Source organism: Rhipicephalus microplus, chromosome 10 (genome assembly GCF_043290135.1).
Source record: "Rhipicephalus microplus isolate Deutch F79 chromosome 10, USDA_Rmic, whole genome shotgun sequence".
Taxonomy (NCBI): Eukaryota; Metazoa; Arthropoda; class Arachnida; order Ixodida; family Ixodidae; genus Rhipicephalus; species Rhipicephalus microplus.
Window position 1 is genome coordinate 65,119,394 of NC_134709.1, and position 22,294 is coordinate 65,141,687.

A 22,294-nucleotide genomic window follows, 5' to 3' on the forward strand; every position below is an offset into this window, starting at 1 on the left:
TATTCTTGTCCGGAAAACTCTTCACCCCGTTTTATAGAGCCAAGAATGCAGGTAGCTACGAAGTTGGAACCGGAAGGCCAAGGCCCACCGCCGCATCCTTCTGGACGGCCCGGAGGTTGTCAAAGCAGTGGTGGCTTTGAGAAGTGCATTGAAATTTTCTTCCGTCAATCTTTGGTTCGCGTAGTGCTGTAAAAAAGGGGCATTACCAGAGAATGTGCCTCAAATCGCGAACACCACACCCAGCCTCCTGTCGGGACATTGAGGCGAGACCTCCGTCTTCTTGTACCTGCTGAAGACGGAAAGTGTGGGAGATGACCTTGTCTGCTGGGGCCTAAGTGTCGGGGCCTGGGCCCTCGCGAGATTTCGATGTGGCAAGCGGAAAGCCCTGCGATTCATCTGGTTGTGGTTATTGATCTCGCTGAATGTTTAGAGAATCTCCCCGAAGTGAGGTGGCTCAGCTTCCGAAAAGTTCGGACCAAGCCTGCCGCTGGCCTACCCGGTGCGCTCGTATCAGTTTCAGCTTCGCCTTTGACTTGTTCATGGGCCAAAACTCCCGTCCCTTCTGACGGGCATGCGCACTGGAAACTCGGTTACGGACTTGTATGGAAGCGTTATCACTTTGGAATTTGGAAGGCGGAGTCATGTGTGGTTGCAGAAGTTTACAGGCAGTGCGATCGACCGCGCCGGAAACGGCGCTGGTCCAAGGTTCGTGCCCCGGGCCCAGAAGAATTTTACTGTCAGCTAGAAATCTTTTATTTCCTTCTGGGAAATACGTATGAATTGCCACGTGGTTTTGTGTTGTAAGCTAGTGGATGGAAATCTTCCATTTCATAACCCTTCGACCGCCTTGCGGAATTCCGCGTAACTAAGTTGCCATTATTTGCCATTAACTTTGGTGGGCTTCTTACAGGCAGCATTGACATTTATGTGTATTTTTTTTTCTTTACAGACAGAGAATACAGCTGTCTTTGAGAGAAAAAATAAAATCAGACAACTGCAGCCTCTAAAACTCTACGAAGTGATGATTGTGGTCGAGAAAATGCGGTAACTGCACATATTAAAAAACTGGGCCGGCGTGCATAGCTCCAGAGCGTCAGTGTGGCCAGATATAGTGTATGCTCGAAGTCTAGGACAAGGTGTGCATGTGGGAAGACGTGACTACGCAAAGAGAGAGAGAGAGAGAGAGAGATAAAGAAATCCACGCCGGATGCGGCTTGGCCCCCGCTCATTTGTACGCGGACGGTATTTCACGCCGATGCCTATAGCCATACGCTTCTGTGAGGAACGGCGGGTTTCATGCAGCTACGGTTACCTCCCATGTCGACACTTCTAGCAATCGGACAAGGCTGGCCTTAACTTATCTCGTTGGGTGGGGTGGAGCAGGTTTTGCTGCTCATTAGGACACCGACTGTAGCCCTCTCCGTCTTATCCCTTCTATATCGTATATTAAACTTCACAACTCGCCATCGGCATACGCAGTAGTCTCCCCCCCCCCCCCCTTGCCCCCCATGGCTGACCACTTGTAAGCCCGGCAAGATATTGAGCGAACTATAGTTCCGTGGACGTCTGAAAAGAAGATCGTTCATTCTCTCGAGCTGATCAACTTCGTGCGCGTGGACAGAAAAAGTCGATCGCGAGTTCCGACTGCCTATCTCGACAGCCCGGAACGCTTGCCGGTCGTGCGGCTAACGCATTGAAAGTATTCGAACGAAACGGATTCGTTTGAAGCAGGGTTTTGTAGGAAGCTGCACGCATGGAGTGGCTGTTTCAAGTCTTCCCTACAATCCATTGCAAAAATGATGTCATGTTGCACCTTTCTTTCTTTCTTTCTTTCTTTCTTTCTTTCTTTCTTTCTTTCTTTCTTTCTTTCTTTCTTTCTTTCTTTGCTTGGTTGTTTGTTTCTGGGTTTATTTCCGTGCCAAGCTTCAAGGTTGAGTTGACCGCTTTTATAAATTAATTTATTAATTAGTTCATTCATTTATTTGATTGACTATGACGGCCATTCGACTCATTCCTCCCGGCTGTACATTGGTTTCGCGCGTGCTATTTAATTTTGTGTTTGCGTAGATCCAGTTGCAGTACGGAAAAGACGCGCAAGATTCATTTCAAGCATATGGACTACTCCATTTTCACGATGCAGAGACGTATAGACCTGCCTTGACTTGATTACGACGTCCCGGGAGGTTTACGTCTAAAGGGTGTGTTGCCGTTGCGGTTCTTGTCACGTGGACGCTGTAGCCGTTCTCTGGCGTCACCCTGTGATCGCTGCTGCTCGCGAAGGTTGTCTTTCGGCGAAAAACCACGCCGCAGCAGTCCGTCGAATCAAGATCATCCAAGCAATGCGATGTCTACCTGCTTCCCTTAAATGCGTACTGAGCGTTGCAATGGCGTCATAACGACCTAAAGTGACATGGTCCCGTATGCGGTCGCCAATTGCTTGATCGATTGATTGCCTTCTTTCAACTTGGCGCAGATCACCTTGAGTGGTTGATTGGGCGAGTGTTATTCATGGTAGTTTGAAATACGAGCGCGATACGTAGACGGGAAAGACACGGAGAAGCGCTTTGTCCCTGTCTTTCCTGTCCCTGTCGATACGTATCGCATCGAAGCACCTTGGGGGATCGGCCATGAAACGGGTGGTGCTTTGTTATATAAATGAACTTGCAACTGTGGTCATAAGAGGGGTAATAGTCTTTTTGGAAGCAACTGGACTATATGCGCGCCTATAACATTTTTCTCAGCTTTGTATGTACTCACCTCTCTATCTCACCATTCTCTTCTATAACTCTTTCTTCTCCCCTTTCCCCTCCCCCAATGTAGAGTAGCAGGCTAGAGCAGGCTATTGTTCAGGCCAACCTCTCTGCCGTTCTAACCTGTCTATCTTGTTCGTAATATCGTAATCATAAGCAATAGATAGTTTTAAATAACGCGTTAGAATAATTCACGAGAAAAACGAAGAAAAAAAAAGAGAGAAATTGACTAAAATATTGCACACTACTTTCTGTCATGTTCAAGATATTCTCGTATTAGAGCTTGACTTCTAATCAGTCCTCTTGCAAAAATAGGCTTGACCTTATCGCATCAAAATATTTTAAGCTGTGGTGCCGCAGGCTTGGGATATTGCCACAGGGATGCCTTTGATGCCGTGTGTGATTTCATTATAGCTACTCAACGAGTATAATTTTAGTAAAGTTATTCGTCAGTGATTTCAACAAGTGAAAACCCATCTAAGTTTTCATAATTGTGCCCTGCAGGTTAATACGGCAGCCTGATATACAAGCTGAAAGCATAACACCTCTAGTGTAAATGCAATATTTTACGCACTTTTGCCATTTCATTTCTTTATTTTTTGTTTTTTTTGATACATACCTTACCTAAAATAACATTTAATAGTCTCAACGACGCATTTTTGGCCATTCCCCCAATGTGGAAACGTGCCGTTGATCGAAACAAACAAAGTAATGTTTCTTTAAAAAAATAGGCTCGTTTTCGGTAACTTTAGTATTCAATACCCGAAATGCGCTCGAAAGCGAAAGCCGTCTTCTTCTAGGGGTGCATGCAAGGTAGCCACTACACGCCATTACGATGATGAGCGCGCTGATGACGATGAGCGTTATGACTATGATGATCACAGAAGAGTTGTGTGCCGGCATACCACGAACTATAGGTCGAGAGCCTGCTGATTTTGGATCTACCGAGGCGTCCGCATACGCAGATCCACGCGCTGGCCAGCACGTGCTACAAGTGCAGAAGGACAAAGCTCAGGTCCAGGGGTTCAGCGTGCACGGACCTCGTCTTCGCTAACTTCAGGCTAGATGCGATATACCACAAAACAGTATTGCAATGAAGGCGAAACGAAATTCACAACTCAGCACAACATACCAGTTGGGACTAGTAAATAGTGTATATAACTCTTCACCACTTCGATGCGTGAGTGGCATGGATGATTTACGGGGACACCGAATGGCCCCTCTGCTTCGCCCACTCATCATCATTCTCTTCCTGGATATCCTGCGATTTTGTTTTTCCTGTCTCCCATCGTACTGGGAAAGAGAGTTCAGAAAGACAAAGCGTTTCTGAATGGTTGAGGTGCTATAGTAATCTAAGTCGGCAATGAAATAGCACACGCTTGATTGTTGCAATGAAAGTTCTGCGTCTCTCTATACTTGACATCGCCGCCGGCAGATGCATCCGCAGATCCGGCCGCTCACATTGGCGGCTCTGGTGATACACTGTGATTCGCAAATCACTAGTTTACGGAGAAACTGAAGCTAAATAGCTTGCAGAGTCGCCCTTACGCATTCGCCTATTACGACACGAACACGAAAGCCGTCTTAGTTAGTCTTCTCAGTCGATGTGTTGGTCCTCCCCACCGAAAGCTTTCTGCACTTGACGTTGTTCTTCACTGCCTCCGCGACCGGCCCACGTTTGACCAAGCGACTACGTCATCATGTGACGGCACGTCATCGCGTCATCACGTGGCGACAGGTTATCGACATCAGAGCGACGTCGTGATGAAGTCGTATAATTGAACACGCTGCGGTTACATCATCTCGTGATGATTTCTCGCAACGCCCGCGTTCACTGGATTGTCAAGATTCGCGCCTTATGAGGTATTCGATATCTCTAATAATTATCGGGTTTTAACGTTCCGAAACCACCATGATTGATTGATTTCTGGGGTTTAACGTCCCAAAACCACCATTTGATTATATGAGAGACGCCGTAACCGAATTCACCCTGAGAGACGCCTTACTGGAGGGCCCCGGAATTTCGACCACTTGGGACTGTTTAACGTGCGCCCAAATCGGAATGCAGGAGCCTCGAACATTTCCGCCTCCATCGAAAAAAACAGCCGACGGGGCCGGGATTCGATCCCGCGACCTTCGGGTCAGCTGTCGTGTACCTTAACCGCTGGACCATGCACCGGGGCGGGTATATAAATGAGGCATCCAAGGCTATTTGCTATAATCTGTATCCATTTTTACCTCGCCTATTTGGTGTTTTACCGGGCTATAGATATCCAAGCACAGCTGCGTATTGTCGTTTCAACCCCATCTCCTCACAGTAATTAGCTGGCAGATATCTCCCCAATGCCGTTTACCGCGTGCTTACAGGAGGTTTTCAGAAGCTTAGAATGGGAACAGTTAGGGATAAGAGTTAATGGAGAGTACCTTAGTAACCTGCGCTTCGCCGATGACATTGCATTGCTGAGTAACTCAGGGGACGAACTGCAATTCATGATTACGGAGTTAGACATGGAGAGAAGAAAGTTGGGTCTTAAAATTAATCTGCAGAAAACGAAAGTAATGTACAACAACCTCGGAAAAGAGCAGCGCTTCGAGACAGGTAATAGTCCACTTCACGTTGTAAAATACTTAGGGCACGTGATAACCGCGGAGCCAAACCACGAGATTGAAGTAACTAGAAGAATAAGAATGGAGTAGACCACATTTCGCAAGCACTCTCAGATTATGACAGGTAGATTGCCACTATCCCTCAAGAGCGAGGTATATAACAGCTGTATCTTGCCGGTACTTAGCTACGGAGGAGAAACCTGGAGACTTACAAAGAGGGCTCAGCTTAAATTGAGGACGACGCAGCGAGCAATGGAAAGAAAAATGGTAGGTGTAACCTTAAGAGACAAGAAGAGAGCAGAGTGTGTTAGGTAACAAACGGGGGTTAAGGATATCATAGTTGAAATCAAGAAAAGGAAATGGACATGGGCCGGGCATGTAGCGCGTAGACAGGATAACCGCTGGTCATTAAGGGTAACTGACGGGATTCCCAGAGAAGGCAGGCGAGTTAGGGGTGAGACAGAAGGTTAGGTGGGCAGACGAGATTAAGAAGTTTGCGGGTATAAATTGGCAGCAGCAAGCACAGGACCGGGTTAACTGGCGGAACAGGGGAGAGAGGCCTTTGTCCTCCAGTGGACGTATAGTCAGGCTGATGATGATGATGATGACGTCGCAAAACTCATTCTCTCTGTTATTCTCTCTTTGCCAGGTCGTGTCCGCCACAGACGAGAGAGCCGACGTGGACATCGATGTGGACGACGGCCGTGCGCGACCCCTGAGTGAGTGGCCTCCGTAATCCTCGGCTCGGTATGAGGCTCATCCGGGATCATAATGAGCCGAGGATGCGTGATGGCACGCGCGGCGCTTTCATCTTTTGCATCCTGTCACAAGGCCTGTTACTTTCGCTCACCAAATTGTTTACGGCGAAACCTCATCATAACAAAGTAACACAATGACCATAAAGTAGTTCGTTATCTGCGATATTCGTGGTAACAGTATAAGTACATCTACTCTCACTAACCCGCAATTTGGCCAGCGCACTTATCCTATACAGAAGCTTGTATTCTAGGTTGCGAGTCCCGTATAAACTAGGTTATCCTCTATTGTCTTCTTATGTTAATTCAGACTATATAGACCGAGACACGAGAATAAATTACCTAGAAGGAAGCTCGTTGATGACAAGAGAGGCCTGCTTTGATATTATCCAGAACAAGGATTTTGCTGTATATGTGATGAAAAAGGTCGGCTTCGATTGTCTTTCAATATTTATTCTGATTTTTAAGCCACCACCTTCGGAACGTTTAGCCTCGTACAAACCAAGCACTTGTTCGTTAGAGCCGATATTGCGACGTTTGTCGCGTTTTCGCTTTGGTTATAGAAACAGTAATTGTCACTGAAATAAAGCCGGGCCAACTAAATTTCCCACTTAGTTGTATGATTCGCTAATCAATGTTTGTCAGGAACACTGATATAGCTTAACAAAGTTCAGCTGTATAAGCGTGTGACAAGAAAATGAATGTACCTCGTCACATAATGGGCAAAATACCTATTAGCGGTTGATGAATTTTAAGGTTCGACGGAAGCCTTTCTGGTCGGGACGGGCTTCCGTTGGGCCTTTTTTGCTGTTGTTTGTGTACTATTTTAAATTTTCGTTCTGGTTGCCACAGTTCTTCAGGTCCTCTACATTCATCCTATTAGCGGTTACAAATGTTACATATTTCATGAATTAATGTATGCTTCTTTCTTTGTTTGACACAACCTTAATGAAGAAAACCGGCGGATAATGAAGCCATGGAAAAATGTGGGGTGGGGGCTTTTATTGTACTCATTGAAGGGTATTGTAGTAATTGGGATATAGATGTTAAGGCAGCAAACGTGGGCGATAAGATAACTGCGACCTTTGAGTAATGCGACCGATGCTCTTATCAAATCAACTATGGCGGTGGTCGTCCGCTCGTCCTCATTATCGGGTCGTTGATGAAACCTGGCAGTCCTAGTCGCCCTTAGCCATGGCGGCGAGTGTGGAGCACTATTCTTTTCAGCCAGATGGCGTCACGTACCACGCGATCGTTTAACGAGAGGGCAGCTGACCGATAAGCCCTCGCGTACCACCTGAAGGCTCACGTGATGGGTGGATCATTGACGAGGATTAGATGGCGTACTCGGTTGGAGAATTCCATTCGGTGATTTAGCTTCTGGAAGTAAGGTAAATTACAATATGGCTGTGACTCATGAGGCACGTGATAGCGAGGGACTCCTGATTTTGACAACGAATCAAAGTTCCTGTATTTTCGCCGCTATTCAAAATGCGGCCACCATGACATGGGAATCGAGCCCGCATCCTTGAGCCTATATAGTGGCACATTTTAGTTAATCTCTTAATCTAGGAATTGAGTGTCTTGAGTAGCCGCATCTGAGCGGGATTATTTCTATTTTGTTTGTGTTTGTGGTCCTCAGGACCTCAATAAAGTTCTGTGTCTGTCTGTCTGTTTTATTTTAGCTTGCATGTTTACCTTCTTTGTATTTTGTCCCTGTTGTAGTCATCTGCGTACCTACGCACCACATTTCAGTCTAAGATTCTTGCGCATAGTTCGCTGCATGATATATTGTTGCGACGGTTTTTTACGCCTAGTTTTGTTTTTTATTTTTAAATAGTCCTGTGGCCATGCGGATAATGTATGGCTGCGGCGATACCTTTCAGTGAGTGTTCAGAGTTTCAGTTCAGAGTTGTTACAAGCGCGTCGTGTCGTTTATTTCGCTTCATTTCTTTTAAGTGCTAACTATACTTTATAAAATGATGTGACCCTTCACGGTGGCCTGTCGTGTCCTACTGCTGACCGCAACTGATTCCGGTTCGCGCGGGCTGCATTTAGATAGAGGTTAAATGCGGAGATCCTGCTACTTAGATTTCGATGCATGTTGAAGAACATCTATGTAGTCGAAATTTCCTGAGCACTCCACTTCGGCGATGTTCATAGTGGTATCGGTGTTTTGGGATTCTGAACCCCAGGTATTATGGTTCTGCTTAAAGACCAAAGAACGCACGCACTTGTACACTTGGTGAGCCGGAGTAAGAAAAAACTCCCAAGCATTTCCCCGAGGGTGAACATGGTGAAGTGCGAATACACGGGGTGATGCTATGAGGGGTATTTATTAATTCGCACTATTATATTTATTAATCACACTATGGTGCCTTTATGGTGTAATGGTTCCTGGGAATCGCAATTTGATCACACGGGGGAGTTTACGTTAACTCACTGGCGAATGCCAACGGATTTTAACTTTACTCCCCCTCACGACCCGCTCTCGACGGGAGACTGAGAGAGAAGGCGGGCGCGCGAGAGAGAGGGGTGCGCGCGCAGCTGCAACGAGCGAGGAGAGCGGAGGAGCGAGCGAAGGGGGAGGGAGGAGGTATAAGGCGCGTTACTGACACCGATATCAGCGTCGCGTCCGTGGCTTATTCGGTAGAGCGTCGCGCTGCGGCCCGCCAAGTCCTCTTTCTTTTAAAGATAGAGAGAAGACTGCGGACGCCGCCGACGGCGGTGGATGGTTTGGGGTCGCTTATAAAGTGTATTCACACTTAAAAAAAGTTACGCCATCTCCCGATTAAGGGAACCACGTATAGATTCGAATCAGCGGACGCTAACCCTTACATTGGAGGCGGCGTTGACGCTGGCATTCATCCTGGCGTTTCGTAGAAGAGAAACCCGGGGAGGCCCAAACCACGCAGTGATGGACCGGTGTTTACCTACTGGAGCATGCCAATCGCTGGTAATGGGCAATGAGAGACGGAAGAATCTGATTGGACACAGAGACCCGCAGTCCGCTTTCAGTTAATGCGCACGTTGCGATTTTTTATTGTTGAAGAATGAGTAAAACTCTTGGTGTGTATAGGTCTTGTATACGTCGCGTGGTGGATTATGACACAGGGAGTCAAACAGACAATTCAGGAGAAAACACAGTGTGCGTTTAAATGTGACCTGTCCTATTGCTACAGCACTTTGACCTTTCAAGGGACTGAGAACCAGCCTGAGCCTGTCACAAAACACCCGTGTAAGTGCCAAGTATGTGGATTTTGGTGATCAACAGAATCGATCTTTTTTGTGTGTGTGTGTGCCATCAGTATTAAAAATCCCTGAAACGATTTTTTTTGACATTCCGTTTTTGATTAGATCGCTATTGGAGCAAATCCTTGGCACCATAATTCAATCGAAACGCCCCTTATTAACGGAGCTACGAGTAAACAAAAAATAGGTACCCACCTCCTCTGCCCCGTCTTTCACCCTCAACTACCTCAACTGTTCCTTCGAGTGCTCAAGGCTAATCTCCGCCTTCACGGGGCCTGTGCCGCGCGTGCCACAACCAATCATACCAGCAGCCACGGTGGCATCAAGTGAGCAGAGCATGTCGCTTTGTGAATAGGTGGTTGAAAACGCGTCTGGCCGAGTCGCGGCAATCAGCAGTGCTTCAACGCTTTAAAGCGTTTTAATGAATTACACTGTTTAGGCAGATTACTCAAATTAGTTTGTAAATGACCCTTGGCACTTGGTCTACCGGCCCAATGGGTTTAAGCAAAATCGTCAAAATCGTTTCAAGGTCCCTTTAAATAGCGGTTGAAAGTCGCGAAAACCATCCGCTGCGGTGCTCTACAGCATGCTGACCACCAGGTCGTTAGATCGAATGGCGGCCTCGGCGGCCGCCTTTTTCATGCAGGCGGAAATCCTTGAGTGCCGCGTACTTCGATTAAGTTGCGCGTTGAAGAACCCCGTGCGCTGTAAATTTATGGAGCTCGTCACTTTGAACTACCCAAAACTGCGCCGACAGGAGCGCTATGTGTCTGCTAAACTCCAGAGTATGGCGTTTACCTGGCAGACCTTACAGATGTTGGTGCTGTAGATCTTGGGATATATTAGATCTTGGGATATATTCGGTGATATAGCGGAGGATTAGGATAAGTACTCGCTGGCAGCTGTCGCCAGGTAACTGCTTGGGCTCTGCATTAAATTCCACGAGGCGGAGGACAGAATCGGTGGGCCAAGTGGTCAGTTCATTGTATCCCGTAAGACGATTCCGTTCCTCATATTCTTCAACAAGGCAATGAGGCCACAGAATTTTTCAGATAGCTACATGATAAGCTGAGAAAACCGGTAGTTTTGAGCGACGCGAAAAACTGATGTGAGGAGGCAAGCTCGAAACTTGCCGCCCGCCCCGCATAGCCTTTGCTAGCCAAATCCCTTCCCCGCCCTCTCCGATATCGGAGAGAGAAGAACACGTCATGCGCAGATCGGGGGGGGGGGGGGGGGCACTTTGCGAGCCCGAGCATGCCCAAACCCGCGAGCATTTGTGGGGCGTTGTTTAGCTGACAAGCGTTATCTTGCAGTATATGCCTCTCCGATCATCAGATAGCAACCTTTTGATCGAGCGCGAAAACTGCGACATTTCGCTCGGAAGAGAGTGGCGGCATCATGAGCAAGGGCCGCACTAACGTTTACTTGGACGCGTTAGAGTAATTGAGCATAATGAGTGCTCGAACGTGGCTGAACATTGCTTTCTGGTCTGGGCTGGCGTCTGCTCGATGCGATTACCGTGGGGGACACGAGCGCATGGGGAACGCACGCATATTAGCCCCGCATATCGCTGCAATTCATGAAGAAAAATAAAATGAAAAAGACGCACATATTCTCTTCGTCTGTAGCATTATTTTTGTCGAGTTTTATTCATCTATTTAAGCAACAAATTGCACAAACTAAACACGTGTCAAATCATTTTCGTGGTGTGGCCTGCTACTGTTGGCGAGGTCAGAAGTCGTCTACGTAGAGTACCGAACCGTCATCGTCTGCGTAGAACAATTCCACCGCCTACGTCATCCCATAATTCTCTGGGTGCGAGCACGCGAGAAGGGCAAGCGGCGTTCAGCCTGAAGTTTGACCCGTATCCGCTGCGCGCATCGTTGCGAATTTCGGCAGAAGTCGTCATGAACGCCCAGTGTATGCATTGCGCTCGTCAGCTCAAAATTATCAAACCCGGTGAGGGGCCCTTTTAAATACTTTTTTCTCGGCTAATGTAAATACATAATACGCGCATTCAGAACTAAAGGTTCCTCGCTACTATACCTAGAACAATGCAATTCGCACAGATCGATGTCAAAATCGTGGGTGACATTTGTCTGGACGTTCAGAGTTCGGACCTTAAAGGAGTGACACAATTAAGCGTGGTTCTGTATGGGAAAGTAGGCTATCAGAAACACACGAGGGTTGTTTGACGTCACAGGAATGAGTTAGTGCTATTGGATGGATTGTTTATGCAAAACCTCCGTGGGAGGGATAGGAACGACTGTGAGTGGAACTGACATTTTTTTTTATTGATGCGAACCGAGTAAAGTGTTCGTAATCGGCCCTGCCTCCTCGCTTGACGATGACGCTTTCCGACGCGCACTTGTGGTTGTGTACTTTATTTACAGCACTAAGCGCGTTAGGCCAGCTGTAACGTAAATATCGCGTGGTTTATACTGACAGCATGCCCGAGGGGATTAAGGTTGTCGCAGTGTCGCACAAATCGAGGGTTATTCGGGTGCAATTCACATTTCGAAATATTTATGAACTATTCCGAAAGTATCTCATTTACGAGCAGCAATTATTAGATTCGATATTCAGTAATGTCGAGTACTCGTAGTGTCCCTCCTTGAAGAATATATTTCTAAAAACACACACCTAAAGACTACTTATGGAAAACGAGCTTCTCGGCTTTCTGTGTTGTTGTTGTTGTTGTTGTTGTGGTAGTAGTAGTAGTAGTAGTAGTAGTAGTAGTAGTAGTAGTAGCAGCAGTAGTAGTAGTAGTAGTAGTAGTAGTAGTAGTAGTAGTAGTAGTAGTAGTAGTAGTAGTAGATTTCGTGCCGACCGGTTGTGCCCCCGCGATCTCCGATGACAGCGCAGCTCTGGCCGACTGGGCTCGCCCTACGCCATCTCCTGACGCCGACAAGAGCTCTCGCTAAGTGGTGCCCCGTCCTCGGACTCCTGCGACCGTGTCCATTTTTCCTATCTTCTTCTTGCTTCTGGGTGTCGCTGTCCCTGCGCCACGCTTTCTCCTTTTCCTCTCTATATATATACCTTTACTCCTATCCTTTTAATCCCTCCTTAGCCCCCCCCCCCCCCCCCCGTTCCTTGTGAGCTACTGTTGAGGTGTCGCACTCCGATGCAGATAGCTACGGGGCTCACTTTTATCGTCTTTTCTCTTTTAAGAATCGTAAGATTTTTAACGGGCGCCTTAAATTCGTTCCTTCTTTTTTTATGCAGTTTTTAAATGGCCCGAAATTTTGTAGTTTTCTTTCGCAGATTGAGAATTTTTATATGCCTTCGAAAAAAAAAAAACAAAAAAAACTGGTAATGCTGGATTCCTTATTGGGCATCCCAGTTTTATTCTGTTTTTAATTGGGCGAAAATGTTGTAGGCCTGTGTGCTCAGATTTGGGTGCACGGTAAAGAACCACGGGTGTTCGAAATTTCCGGAGCCTTCCACTACGGCGTCTCTCATAACCATATGGTGGTTTTGGGACGTTAAACCCCACACATCATCATCTGTTTTTATTTCAAACTCTGCCATTCCACCAAAAAGTGGCCCTGGTGGCCTTCGCCCAATAAACACATGCACATCGGCGTTCCACGTTTACACAAAAGAGAGTGTGCGCAAAAACAAAAAAAAACACTCCTTATTGCCGTTCTGCTCACACTGTAGTTGCAGAGAGCATATCTATATACGTGACTGACAAACAAAGCTAAACGCCGTGCAGCCGCGCATTGCATCGAAATGCAATGCGCGACCTTGTACACATTGCCGGCCGCTGCTGGTGTTACTGGCTTCGGCCTTGGCATACTATTCCTGGAGGCTACCGAACTTTTTCAAGATCTTTTATCTCCCATTTTTGCCTAGAAGAACCATATAACGTTAATCAATACATACGAACGTAATGATAATAATTGTGGTTTAACGTCCCAAGGCCTCCACATGATTATGAGAGACTTCGTAGTGGAGGGCTCCGGAAATTTCGGCCCCCCTGGGGTGTTTTTTTTTTAACGTGCACTATATAGGCACGCAGGCCTCAAGCATTTTCACCTCCATCGAAAGTGTGGCCGCCACGGCCGTGATTTGATCCCACGAACTGTGGGTCAGCAGCTGAGTGCCTAAGCCATTGGACCACCGTGGCGGGTTGTTGAGAACGTATAATAGCAAAATGTCGTTCTCATAAGTGCCTCGGTTACTGCTACATTAATAAAAATATATAAGGCAAACGTTCAGGGGAACATCGAAGCTTAAAAAGATGAAAAATACGTGACCATAGAGTGTCGCTAGAGCTGACGTTTCGGCACGCGGACTAGTCTACAACGCTGCAACTGCTTTCCTTAGCGCGTGCATGGGTGTGCCGTATTTACACTTTTGTAACGCTAGGGATAACGTTTCATTACGTCCAGTCTGAAAAAAAAAATAAGAATAGCGTTTTTGGATTGTAACACAAGATTGGACTTTAGGTAGCAAAAAAAATATGGGAAAAAAAAAACTTGTGTTTTATTCGAGTAAATGCGGTAAGCGTCGTACCGTGGAGGAGAGGAGAGGGCACATCGCGCTGAGGGAAGCAGTTGTAGCATCGGAGAAGACTGCAGAAGTGGTAAGAGGCAGGAAGAGGTAAGGAAGATATTCAAAACGCACATGTCTCGCACATTGGCCGATCGACGGTTTATTCCCTCACGATGCGTCGTGAGAACAGACTGCTGGAGTCACGAATCGGGCCGAAAAGACGGGAAATGCCACGGGAAGAATAGCGCGTGCAATCCTCCTGCTTTCAGAGTTTTTTTATGTTTTTTAGTTTTTGTTTTTTTTAGTTTTTAGTTTTTTTAGGGGCTCTTTAAAAGTGGATGGAAGTACTACAACTTGTCAGTGGTTTAGGGCGAAGACAAAAGGAGGAGTGAATGCATGGGGGAGGGGGGGGGCTATATTCAAACCGTAGTCATTGCAGACTTATTAGGTGGTGTTGTATAAAACGCATGGGCGACAGTATACCTTGGGCGAATGTTTTAAAGTTATCTGTATATCGTGACGTGAATTTATCGCATCGTGGAACGGTCCAATGTACCAACCCAACATTTTTCCATGCGTACGCGTTTCTACCGTAGCACTGTTCGTTTAAAGCTGTCAAAAAATACAAAACGGCAGGGCTACAGCCTAGTATGGTGGCACAGAAACTGATCCGTGAAATAGTCTGTAGAAACAAAGGCTTGTGTAGAAACAAAATTGAAAAAAAAATGACAGCATATCCACGGAGTGAATGATGGATAGTGGGGCGAAGCATCCGTCCGTCCATTCGTTCTTGCTTCCGTGTGGCCGCCCGTGCGTCCATCCGCCCGTCCGTGCGTGCGTCTGTTCGTGCGTCCGCACGACCATCTGTGCGTCTGTCCCTGCGTTCGTCCATGCATCCGCTCCTGCGTCCGTCCATGCGTCCGTGCAGCCATCCGTGCGTCCGTCCATGCATCTGTCTGTATGTCCGTTCGTCCACGTATTCAACACCCCAAGTACCACCATCTCTCATCTTTTCATCATATATTCCTCACATAGAAGCACCGCCATCAAGCGGATATTCCAAGGACTGAACGAGAGGAGGCACACGCACACTTTCTTACGGCTTGCGCTTCAGGTCTACTTCCTACCTTTAACCACCTCGAGTTCATGGTATATACTCGTTCTCTGTATTCATGGCACTGCGGCCCTACGCCCGATCTTGCTTTCTTTCTTTCTTTTTTCTTTCTTAGTGCTCGTTCTCTGGGTTATTACAGGCCACGCCGTATGGGCTGAGCAGTGGGACTCGCTTAATTCTCTGACACGTACCCGTTGGTTACAATGATGACAGTTTTCGGCCACGCTTCCACACATATCACGTCGACCTCGAACATATTCGGCGTTGAAAAATTTTGTCTCGGCGATGCGCCTACGTCAAGGCAACACACAGCATAAGCGCATCGCCTTGCTAAAACGAACAAACGAGCAGATTTCGTCGTATACAGCTAAAACGTAAAGACACCGGGGTGCTCGAACGACGAGAAGGCGGTGTTTATTAAAGAGAAGAGGAGTGGTCGTCGGCCTGGAGAGCGTGTCTAGCCTGTTTAACTCTTATTGGACTATCAGCAAGTGGGTGGTCGATTTATTGATTGACATGTGGGGTTTAACGTCCCAAAACCACCGTATGATTATGAGAGACGCCGTGTTGGAGGGCTCTGGAAATTTCGACCAGCTGGGGTTCTTTAACGTGCACCCAAGTCTGAGCACACGGGCCTACAACATTTCCGCCTCCATCGAAAATGCAGCCGCCGCAGCGGGGATTCGAACCCGCGACCTGCGGGTCCGCAGCCGAGTACCTTAGCCACTAGACCACCGCGGCGGGGCAAGTGGGTGGTCGAGGAAAATGGACGTGTATGCAGGCATATGGAATGTGTATGCAGGCATATGGACAAGACTAGGCGATCGTTTTTCCGGCGCTAAAGCACGTGCCACGTGGGAATTCCAGCCCGCAGGGCGTAGTGTGTACGCGCAGTGGGCAGCCTGGCGTATGTACTTTAACGCGTCGTGGGCCTTAGTATATAACGTGCACGGGGAGTGAGCCCCCACCTGGTTAAAATAAGCGGTCAGTCCCCGGTTTCGTCGTGCCTCGTAAATCGCATCGTGGTTTTGGCGCGTACGTCAAACCACGAAATTTTAATCGGATGACGGGTACTGATTTCGTCACCATCATCATGTGCGGGATCCGAGGTTATCGGTTTCTCGTTTTGACCGCAACCGCACCAAGCAAAAGTTGAAAGCCCATACACCTTTTCACAGGAGGAAAAAAAAAAAAAACACCGCCTTGATGAGCTGTGCGCGGGAGTACAAAGGCTAAGGACGCAGCGTTGCCAGTGCATTTTCGAGGGGACGCGCCGATTATCACAGCCCAAGGAGGGCTATGGCGGCGCCCATGGAGGCGTTTGGGAAAAGGTTGTAACAATGACGTCGGCCACGTGGGTGCGTGTACTCTTCCTCTCTACAATCACGCGGCAGTGACGTACAGGTGATGTTTTTTCGTTGTTTTTTATCGACACAAGCGCCGAGTCGCGCCCTTGTTTCTATGCCAAGAACTTTCGGTCGGGCATTTCCTTGCAGTTTTCCTGATATTCAGAATTAAAACGCGTCTAGGAAATCGGTAGCTTTTGTTCAAGGTAAAAGTTACATTTAATACACATGTCAGCGTAGCGTAAGTTTACTGAAGGTAAAAGTCGAATAACTGTCAGGGTAATTGATCGCAATTAGCTGAGTTAACTCATTGAAAGAGCAGATGGACCTCTTGTGAACGCCTTGAATCGTTGGAGCACATGTGGCGGAGCAGATCTCATTCTCGTGCCTCTTTCTACGTAGCCTTTGAGATCCGCTTCGGCAGCGCTACGAAACGCTTTAAGGGGCCCATCGACACCCTACCAAGTAGCCATAAAATGGATTCGCTAAGGGACCTTATTGCCCCGCGAATTTGCCGCCGTTAGAATTTTCAGCATATGTCCAGTACGAGCGGTGTTGCAAAGATTTGTCGCACGCTGCGATTGCATTCTTTCTTTTCTCGTTCCGACGAAAGCGCTGGGAGCTAAGCAGAAAGTGACCGCACGGTGAAAGAAAATACGTCACGCGCGCCTCGTGACCTTCAGCATCTTTTTTTCTCTCTCTTAGTTCGAATTAGCGGCTTTTTAGCGCGCACGCGCGGACCAGTCGCGGCCCCTCGCGGCGGCCCAAGTAACGACTGAGCGCACCATGCTCAAATCAGCCAATGGCTGATACTTGGCGTGGGACGTAGGGATTTCGCACCTGTGGCGTCATTTCTCGAGATGAGAGAGATGTGACGTCATTTGTCGAGATGAGCCGACTTTGAGGATTTTGATGTAAATATCAGCAGGCCGCGTGCTGCGCTATATTTGGCTTTGAGTGTTCTTGGCAGCCTAGACGGGTAGGCAGTGTTTTCTAAATCATGCTGCAAAAATTGTTGCAGGGTCCCTTTAAGTTAACACCAAGAATACACAGGAGCAGAACGAATTTGTAGATGTTAATGCCACTACCAGACACTGAAGTGAAGCATTAGGGTGATCTACAACTTTTTTTTTTCTGCGGTGGCTTGTCCACGAATGCGCAGGGCCCAAGCGTCGCAGCTTCCCCACGACCACCTTCGGCTGTCCGGTGTGCGGCGTGACGCTCCGGCAGCAAGAGCTGCAGCAGCACTGGCAGGTGGAGGTGGACAGGCTGCAAGGAATCGCCAGGTATACCACTCATGCTGGTCTGCACCGACGGACATTTCGCGTTGGCGTCTATAGCCCTGTCGCTGAAACGGATGTAGAACCACGAGAGATTGCACGCAGGTCCTACTGTTATTCATGCAGGGATGGGAAAAACGTTTCAGCGGTGTCGTTATCGCGTTTAGGCGAGTTAACCGCTCTCTAATTAGGCTGCCTTAACGTCATCAAAACCGCCATGTACCAGTACATACGGGTACTTTAATACGGGTACTTTAATACGTGTACTTCATTATGGTCAGTCAGTCAGTCAATGAACTTTATTTACCAATTGTCCTGAGGAGCCGATTCCCCTCAAGAGGGAGGGTCGGCTGCGGGCCGCACCCACGTGGGGACAGGAAGAGCGAGCCCCTCCGCCAAATTGCGGGCCCTCTGGACAGCCCGGATTTGGACCTCTCGGTCCGAGCTGGTAATTGCCGTCCTCCAGGCAGCTTCTGTGCCTATTATTATTATTATGGTGGTTTTCGTGGCATCATGGCGGCGTGATCACGTGATAGAGGAGGGTGACCCCCTCCTTCCCTGCATGTGGGCACGAATTATGATCTTGTTATAGACGATTAGTTCGTGACACGTACATACATCGGAACAGCCAACCAAGGCGGTAAATTCAAACACGAGGAACGTGGCGGTGTTTTTTCTCGTTTCTGCAGGAACGTGGCGAGAAGGTACCGGTCTGAATCGACGTCAGCAGGCCGCTTCAGCTGGATGAACCCTCGTCGGCGGGTATGCATCACCGCGTGTGTATGAAACACGACGCGTCGGAACTCTTCCTTTGAATGCAGCACTGTGTTTTCCCGCCTGCTGTGAGCGTGTCTTCGATATTTCGCTCTCTCTATGTATCTGCATGCTAGCGAATACAGACTGCTCCTGTGTGTTTTTTTTAATATAGAACGGCAACCTTTATTGCAGCCTTTATTCCGCGAATTCGATGGCCGCGTTATCTTCGACCATGAAGGACTCTAATACCGTCACTCCCGCCTTCCGAATTTTCGCCGTAATTCTCAATGTGCTTTTCTTGCTTCTGCACACATTCCGTTTCTATATACGGCTGACAACGTGTCACCTTGATTGATCTGCACACTTCATTACCATTGCAGGCGTGCCTTGTAGCTTTTCTGTGTTTGATTTATTTTTTTACTGCGTTGTGTCAAGACTCACAAGCATGGGTAAATTGGAAACCATGAAGCAGTTATCGGCAGCAAGTACGAAAAAAAAAACGTGAAAAGCACGGAAATGCCTGATACAGCCTGCAGGTCTCAAGTGGTTTGTGTTGTATTATTTTTCCTCCTTCCGGTTCGATGCCGATCGCGAGGCAGTCCTTCGAGCGAGTGCGCTCCAACCGCGGCCAGAGGCGCCAAGGCACCCAGGTTTATTGTCCCGTGTGCCAAATCGCCCTCCGAGGTCCTCCCGAACTTCTCGCCGAGCACGTCAACGAATGCCTGGCCATGGTAAGTGTGTCCCTACTGCGCGCATCTGTCTCGCTTAGGATTGCGACGACGCACTTGAGAACGGGCTTACGCGCAACCGTAACTTGGTTATCGGCACCCAAGATAACCACAATCAGCACCCAAGAAACTTGTATGCCCAAAGCTGGGGTTGCGCACCCCAAAACTCGCGTTTCCTGTACCTGATACCCGCAAACGTTTTCCGGTTGCCGATACGGACGAATTTATCTATAGATACTAGAAACAGGTATGACTGCAGTCGTGCATATAGAGGAAGTTGTGGGGGAAGGGGGTAGGGGAACGGCTGCCCCCCCCCCCCCCCCCCCGTAGTCATCTAAAAGGGGTGCCAGGCCTGCCTCACATCTCTGCGCATTTGAGCCTGCCAGACAGTGCAGGGTTTTGACTTTTAGATAATCTTTTACATCCAACCCTTATCCCCGGAAACCTGGGTACCATAAACATGACGATAGTTATAGCGCGAGAACAGAACGACGACACAGAGACAAGAAGGACACGAAAGACACTTTCTTGTCTCTGTGTCGTCGTTTTGTTCTCGCGCTATAACTATCGTCATGCCATACCAACTAGCCCAAGCTGCCACAATTTTAAGTTACCATATACAGGTAGAGTTGTGTTAAACACGTCGTCGTTTTAATTTAATTTTTGAGTCCGCTGCGAAGCTTGCTCTCTCCAGAAACTGATCACTACGAGGGGGGGAGGGGTGATGCTGCAGTGTGAGAGAGAACCTTGTACTTGCCTTTTGTATTCACTGATTGACAGCAAAATAGTAATAATTGTTAGGGTTTCACGTCTCGTAACCACGATATGATTATGAATGACGCGTAGAGTCCGGAAATTTAGGCCATTTGAGGGGTTCCTTTAACGTGCACCCTAAATCTAAGGGTATACGGGCCTCGAGCATTTTTTCACTTGCATCGAAATTCACACGCCGCGGCCGGGGTTCGACCCGGCGACCTTCGGGCGGGCAGTGGACCGCCGTAACCACTAGACAGACCTCTGCGATGGCTTTGACAGGAAACGGCTTTCGGTGTCGTTTAGATCTCTTGTTGTACGAGTGTGTGTTGCCGATTGTGCGCTTGTGCTCGCCGTCACCGGCTATAGCAACAACCGGAGGACGACGACCTGACGGACGAGGACGTCGACGTTGACAGCGTGGGCGAGTCGTTCGACGAGTACGAGTGGGCCGGCCAGAGTCGCGTCAGGGCGACGTCGCTCCTGCAGGGAGGCTTCCGGGCCGCCGGCTGGAACACGGCGAGCACCAGCAGCGGCGTCGGCAGCAGTGGCGCCGCGACCGCCGCCGGCCGCGCGCCGAACGACGACGAAGACGTCGACCTGGATGTGGACGGAGACGCCTATGGCAGAGCGCAGTATCCTTGTCGTGAACGAAAGGGTCAATCTTGGTGTTAGAAGTAGCAGCATGGCCTACAAGAGAGTGGCTTTTCAGCCGTGAGGAAGCTTTCTCCCCCTTGAACGATATTGGGGGCTTTATCGAGGGCTCGTTGCTTTTGGCTAGAGACAACCTAATCAAACCAATGAACGGTGACCCTGAGGAAGTTATAGGAAATCCCTGACAGTGACTGTCTGACACTGAAAGAGGGTTGCTTTATGTGCTAGTCGGCGCCGAAGTTTTCTTCGTCCACTTTCATTCATTTCAATTTATGCAATTATTACTACACTTCAGTTCAAAACTACAAACGATGACAACTATGCTTGCTTTGGCATCATTGTCTGTGGTCTTTGTTCGGCTCTCTAGCGTCGAGGCTGTTGTATGAAAATCAGATGGCTACGTAAAATCTGATGAATTAGAGGTAAACAAACCTCTTTCTGTTGAGAAGGGAATACCAACAGAAGAAAAGGCGTCAGGAACGAAGGACGTTTACACAGTACAGTGATAATACCAAGCCGACACAAGGGGAAACAAAATAATGCAGAATAAGTCTTGTCATTGAGAGTGCAATTTTTTCTTCCTAGGGAAGGGTTGAGAAGAAGGCGAGCAACGCGTTGTAAAAGGTTTTGGTTGGCAGCTCCCGATATATGTGTTAATTATTGGCGACTAGAGAAGGGTTTAGAGCTTATAGGTCATGCTCGCAGATGAGTCTGTCGCAGCAACCTATAATTTCCTTGCGCAGTGTCTCTGAAAGAGGCGTCTCGTTTTACCTCGTTGAAAAATGGGTTGTTCTCTCGTTACCGCACGTTCGTTACCGCTTCGAGAGCCTTCCTTTTTATCGTTGTGCTTTTATCTCGATCGACCCCTTGACTTTGGCCAAGGTTTTCGGAGGCAGACCTCATTCCCCTGGCGAGCAGCGAGCCCAGCGAAGAGCACGAGAGAAGGCTACGGCAGGCTGTAGTCTCGTGAGTACCGCCACTTCTTACTTTTCCTTTTCAAGGCGAAAGCCTTCAGTGTCTCGTAGTGGGGTGACTTCGAGGAAAGCACGGCAGGCGAATGAACTGGCACAAGGTCCGCGCCACATCCTCTGACCGAGTGGTGTATGGAGGCTTGGTGTGACATCATCGCGACGTATACCGACGATCTCTTCCGTCATCGTGACGTCATCGCATGACGTCAGATTATGTCATCACAACACGTGGTTGCCGGGTCAAAGTTGGGCCAATCGCAGTGAGGATCAGAAAGCCGCAAAAAGTTGGGGAAGGGGGTAGGGTTCAGTGGAGTTGACTGAGATTATTAAGGAAGTGTAAATTTGTGTCTTCCACATTACCGCCCATTATGTCTTGCAATGAATTCCGGTTTCTGACTGTACAGCATAATATAATAATAATAATAATATTAATATCACGAGTTTAACGTCCCAAAACCATGATGTGATTACGAGAGACGCCGTCGTGCAGGGCTCCGAAAATTCGACCACCATGGGTTCTTTGACGTGCACCTGAATCTAATTACGTCTGCATATCATAATAAACTTAGCAATTACGCTACAGTCTGTCACCTTCGAAGAATGTAACATGTCGCCAAACTTTATCATTCTTATTCTCTCCTTTTTTTTTCGCTTAATAAAAATAAATAAATACTGGCATTGCAATTTGGACCGCTACAGAGTCCGTCGCTGTTTGAATATTGGCTATAGGGGATTCTCTCTCCCCCTCGGCGTCTTCCCTGTATACGCTGCAAATACACACTTAAAAGCGTCGCGCGTCCTCTTGCTCTCTTTCCTTCTCTTTCGTTA

At 48.1% G+C, this 22,294-nt stretch overlaps 1 protein-coding gene across 1 annotated transcript in view; it reads left to right on the plus strand.

The window, feature by feature from the left end:
- Window positions 1-22,294, plus strand: part of LOC119180631 (E3 ubiquitin-protein ligase RNF220-like) — a 63,599-nt gene that overhangs the window by 29,761 nt on the left and 11,544 nt on the right. Inside the window, exons 2-7 of the mRNA XM_037431743.2 lie at window positions 6,007-6,076; window positions 17,487-17,610; window positions 18,294-18,366; window positions 18,960-19,091; window positions 20,211-20,476; window positions 21,378-21,461. Of these exons, the coding sequence (XP_037287640.2) occupies window positions 6,007-6,076; window positions 17,487-17,610; window positions 18,294-18,366; window positions 18,960-19,091; window positions 20,211-20,476; window positions 21,378-21,461 (749 nt within the window). The remainder of the gene's footprint in view (window positions 1-6,006; window positions 6,077-17,486; window positions 17,611-18,293; window positions 18,367-18,959; window positions 19,092-20,210; window positions 20,477-21,377; window positions 21,462-22,294) is intronic.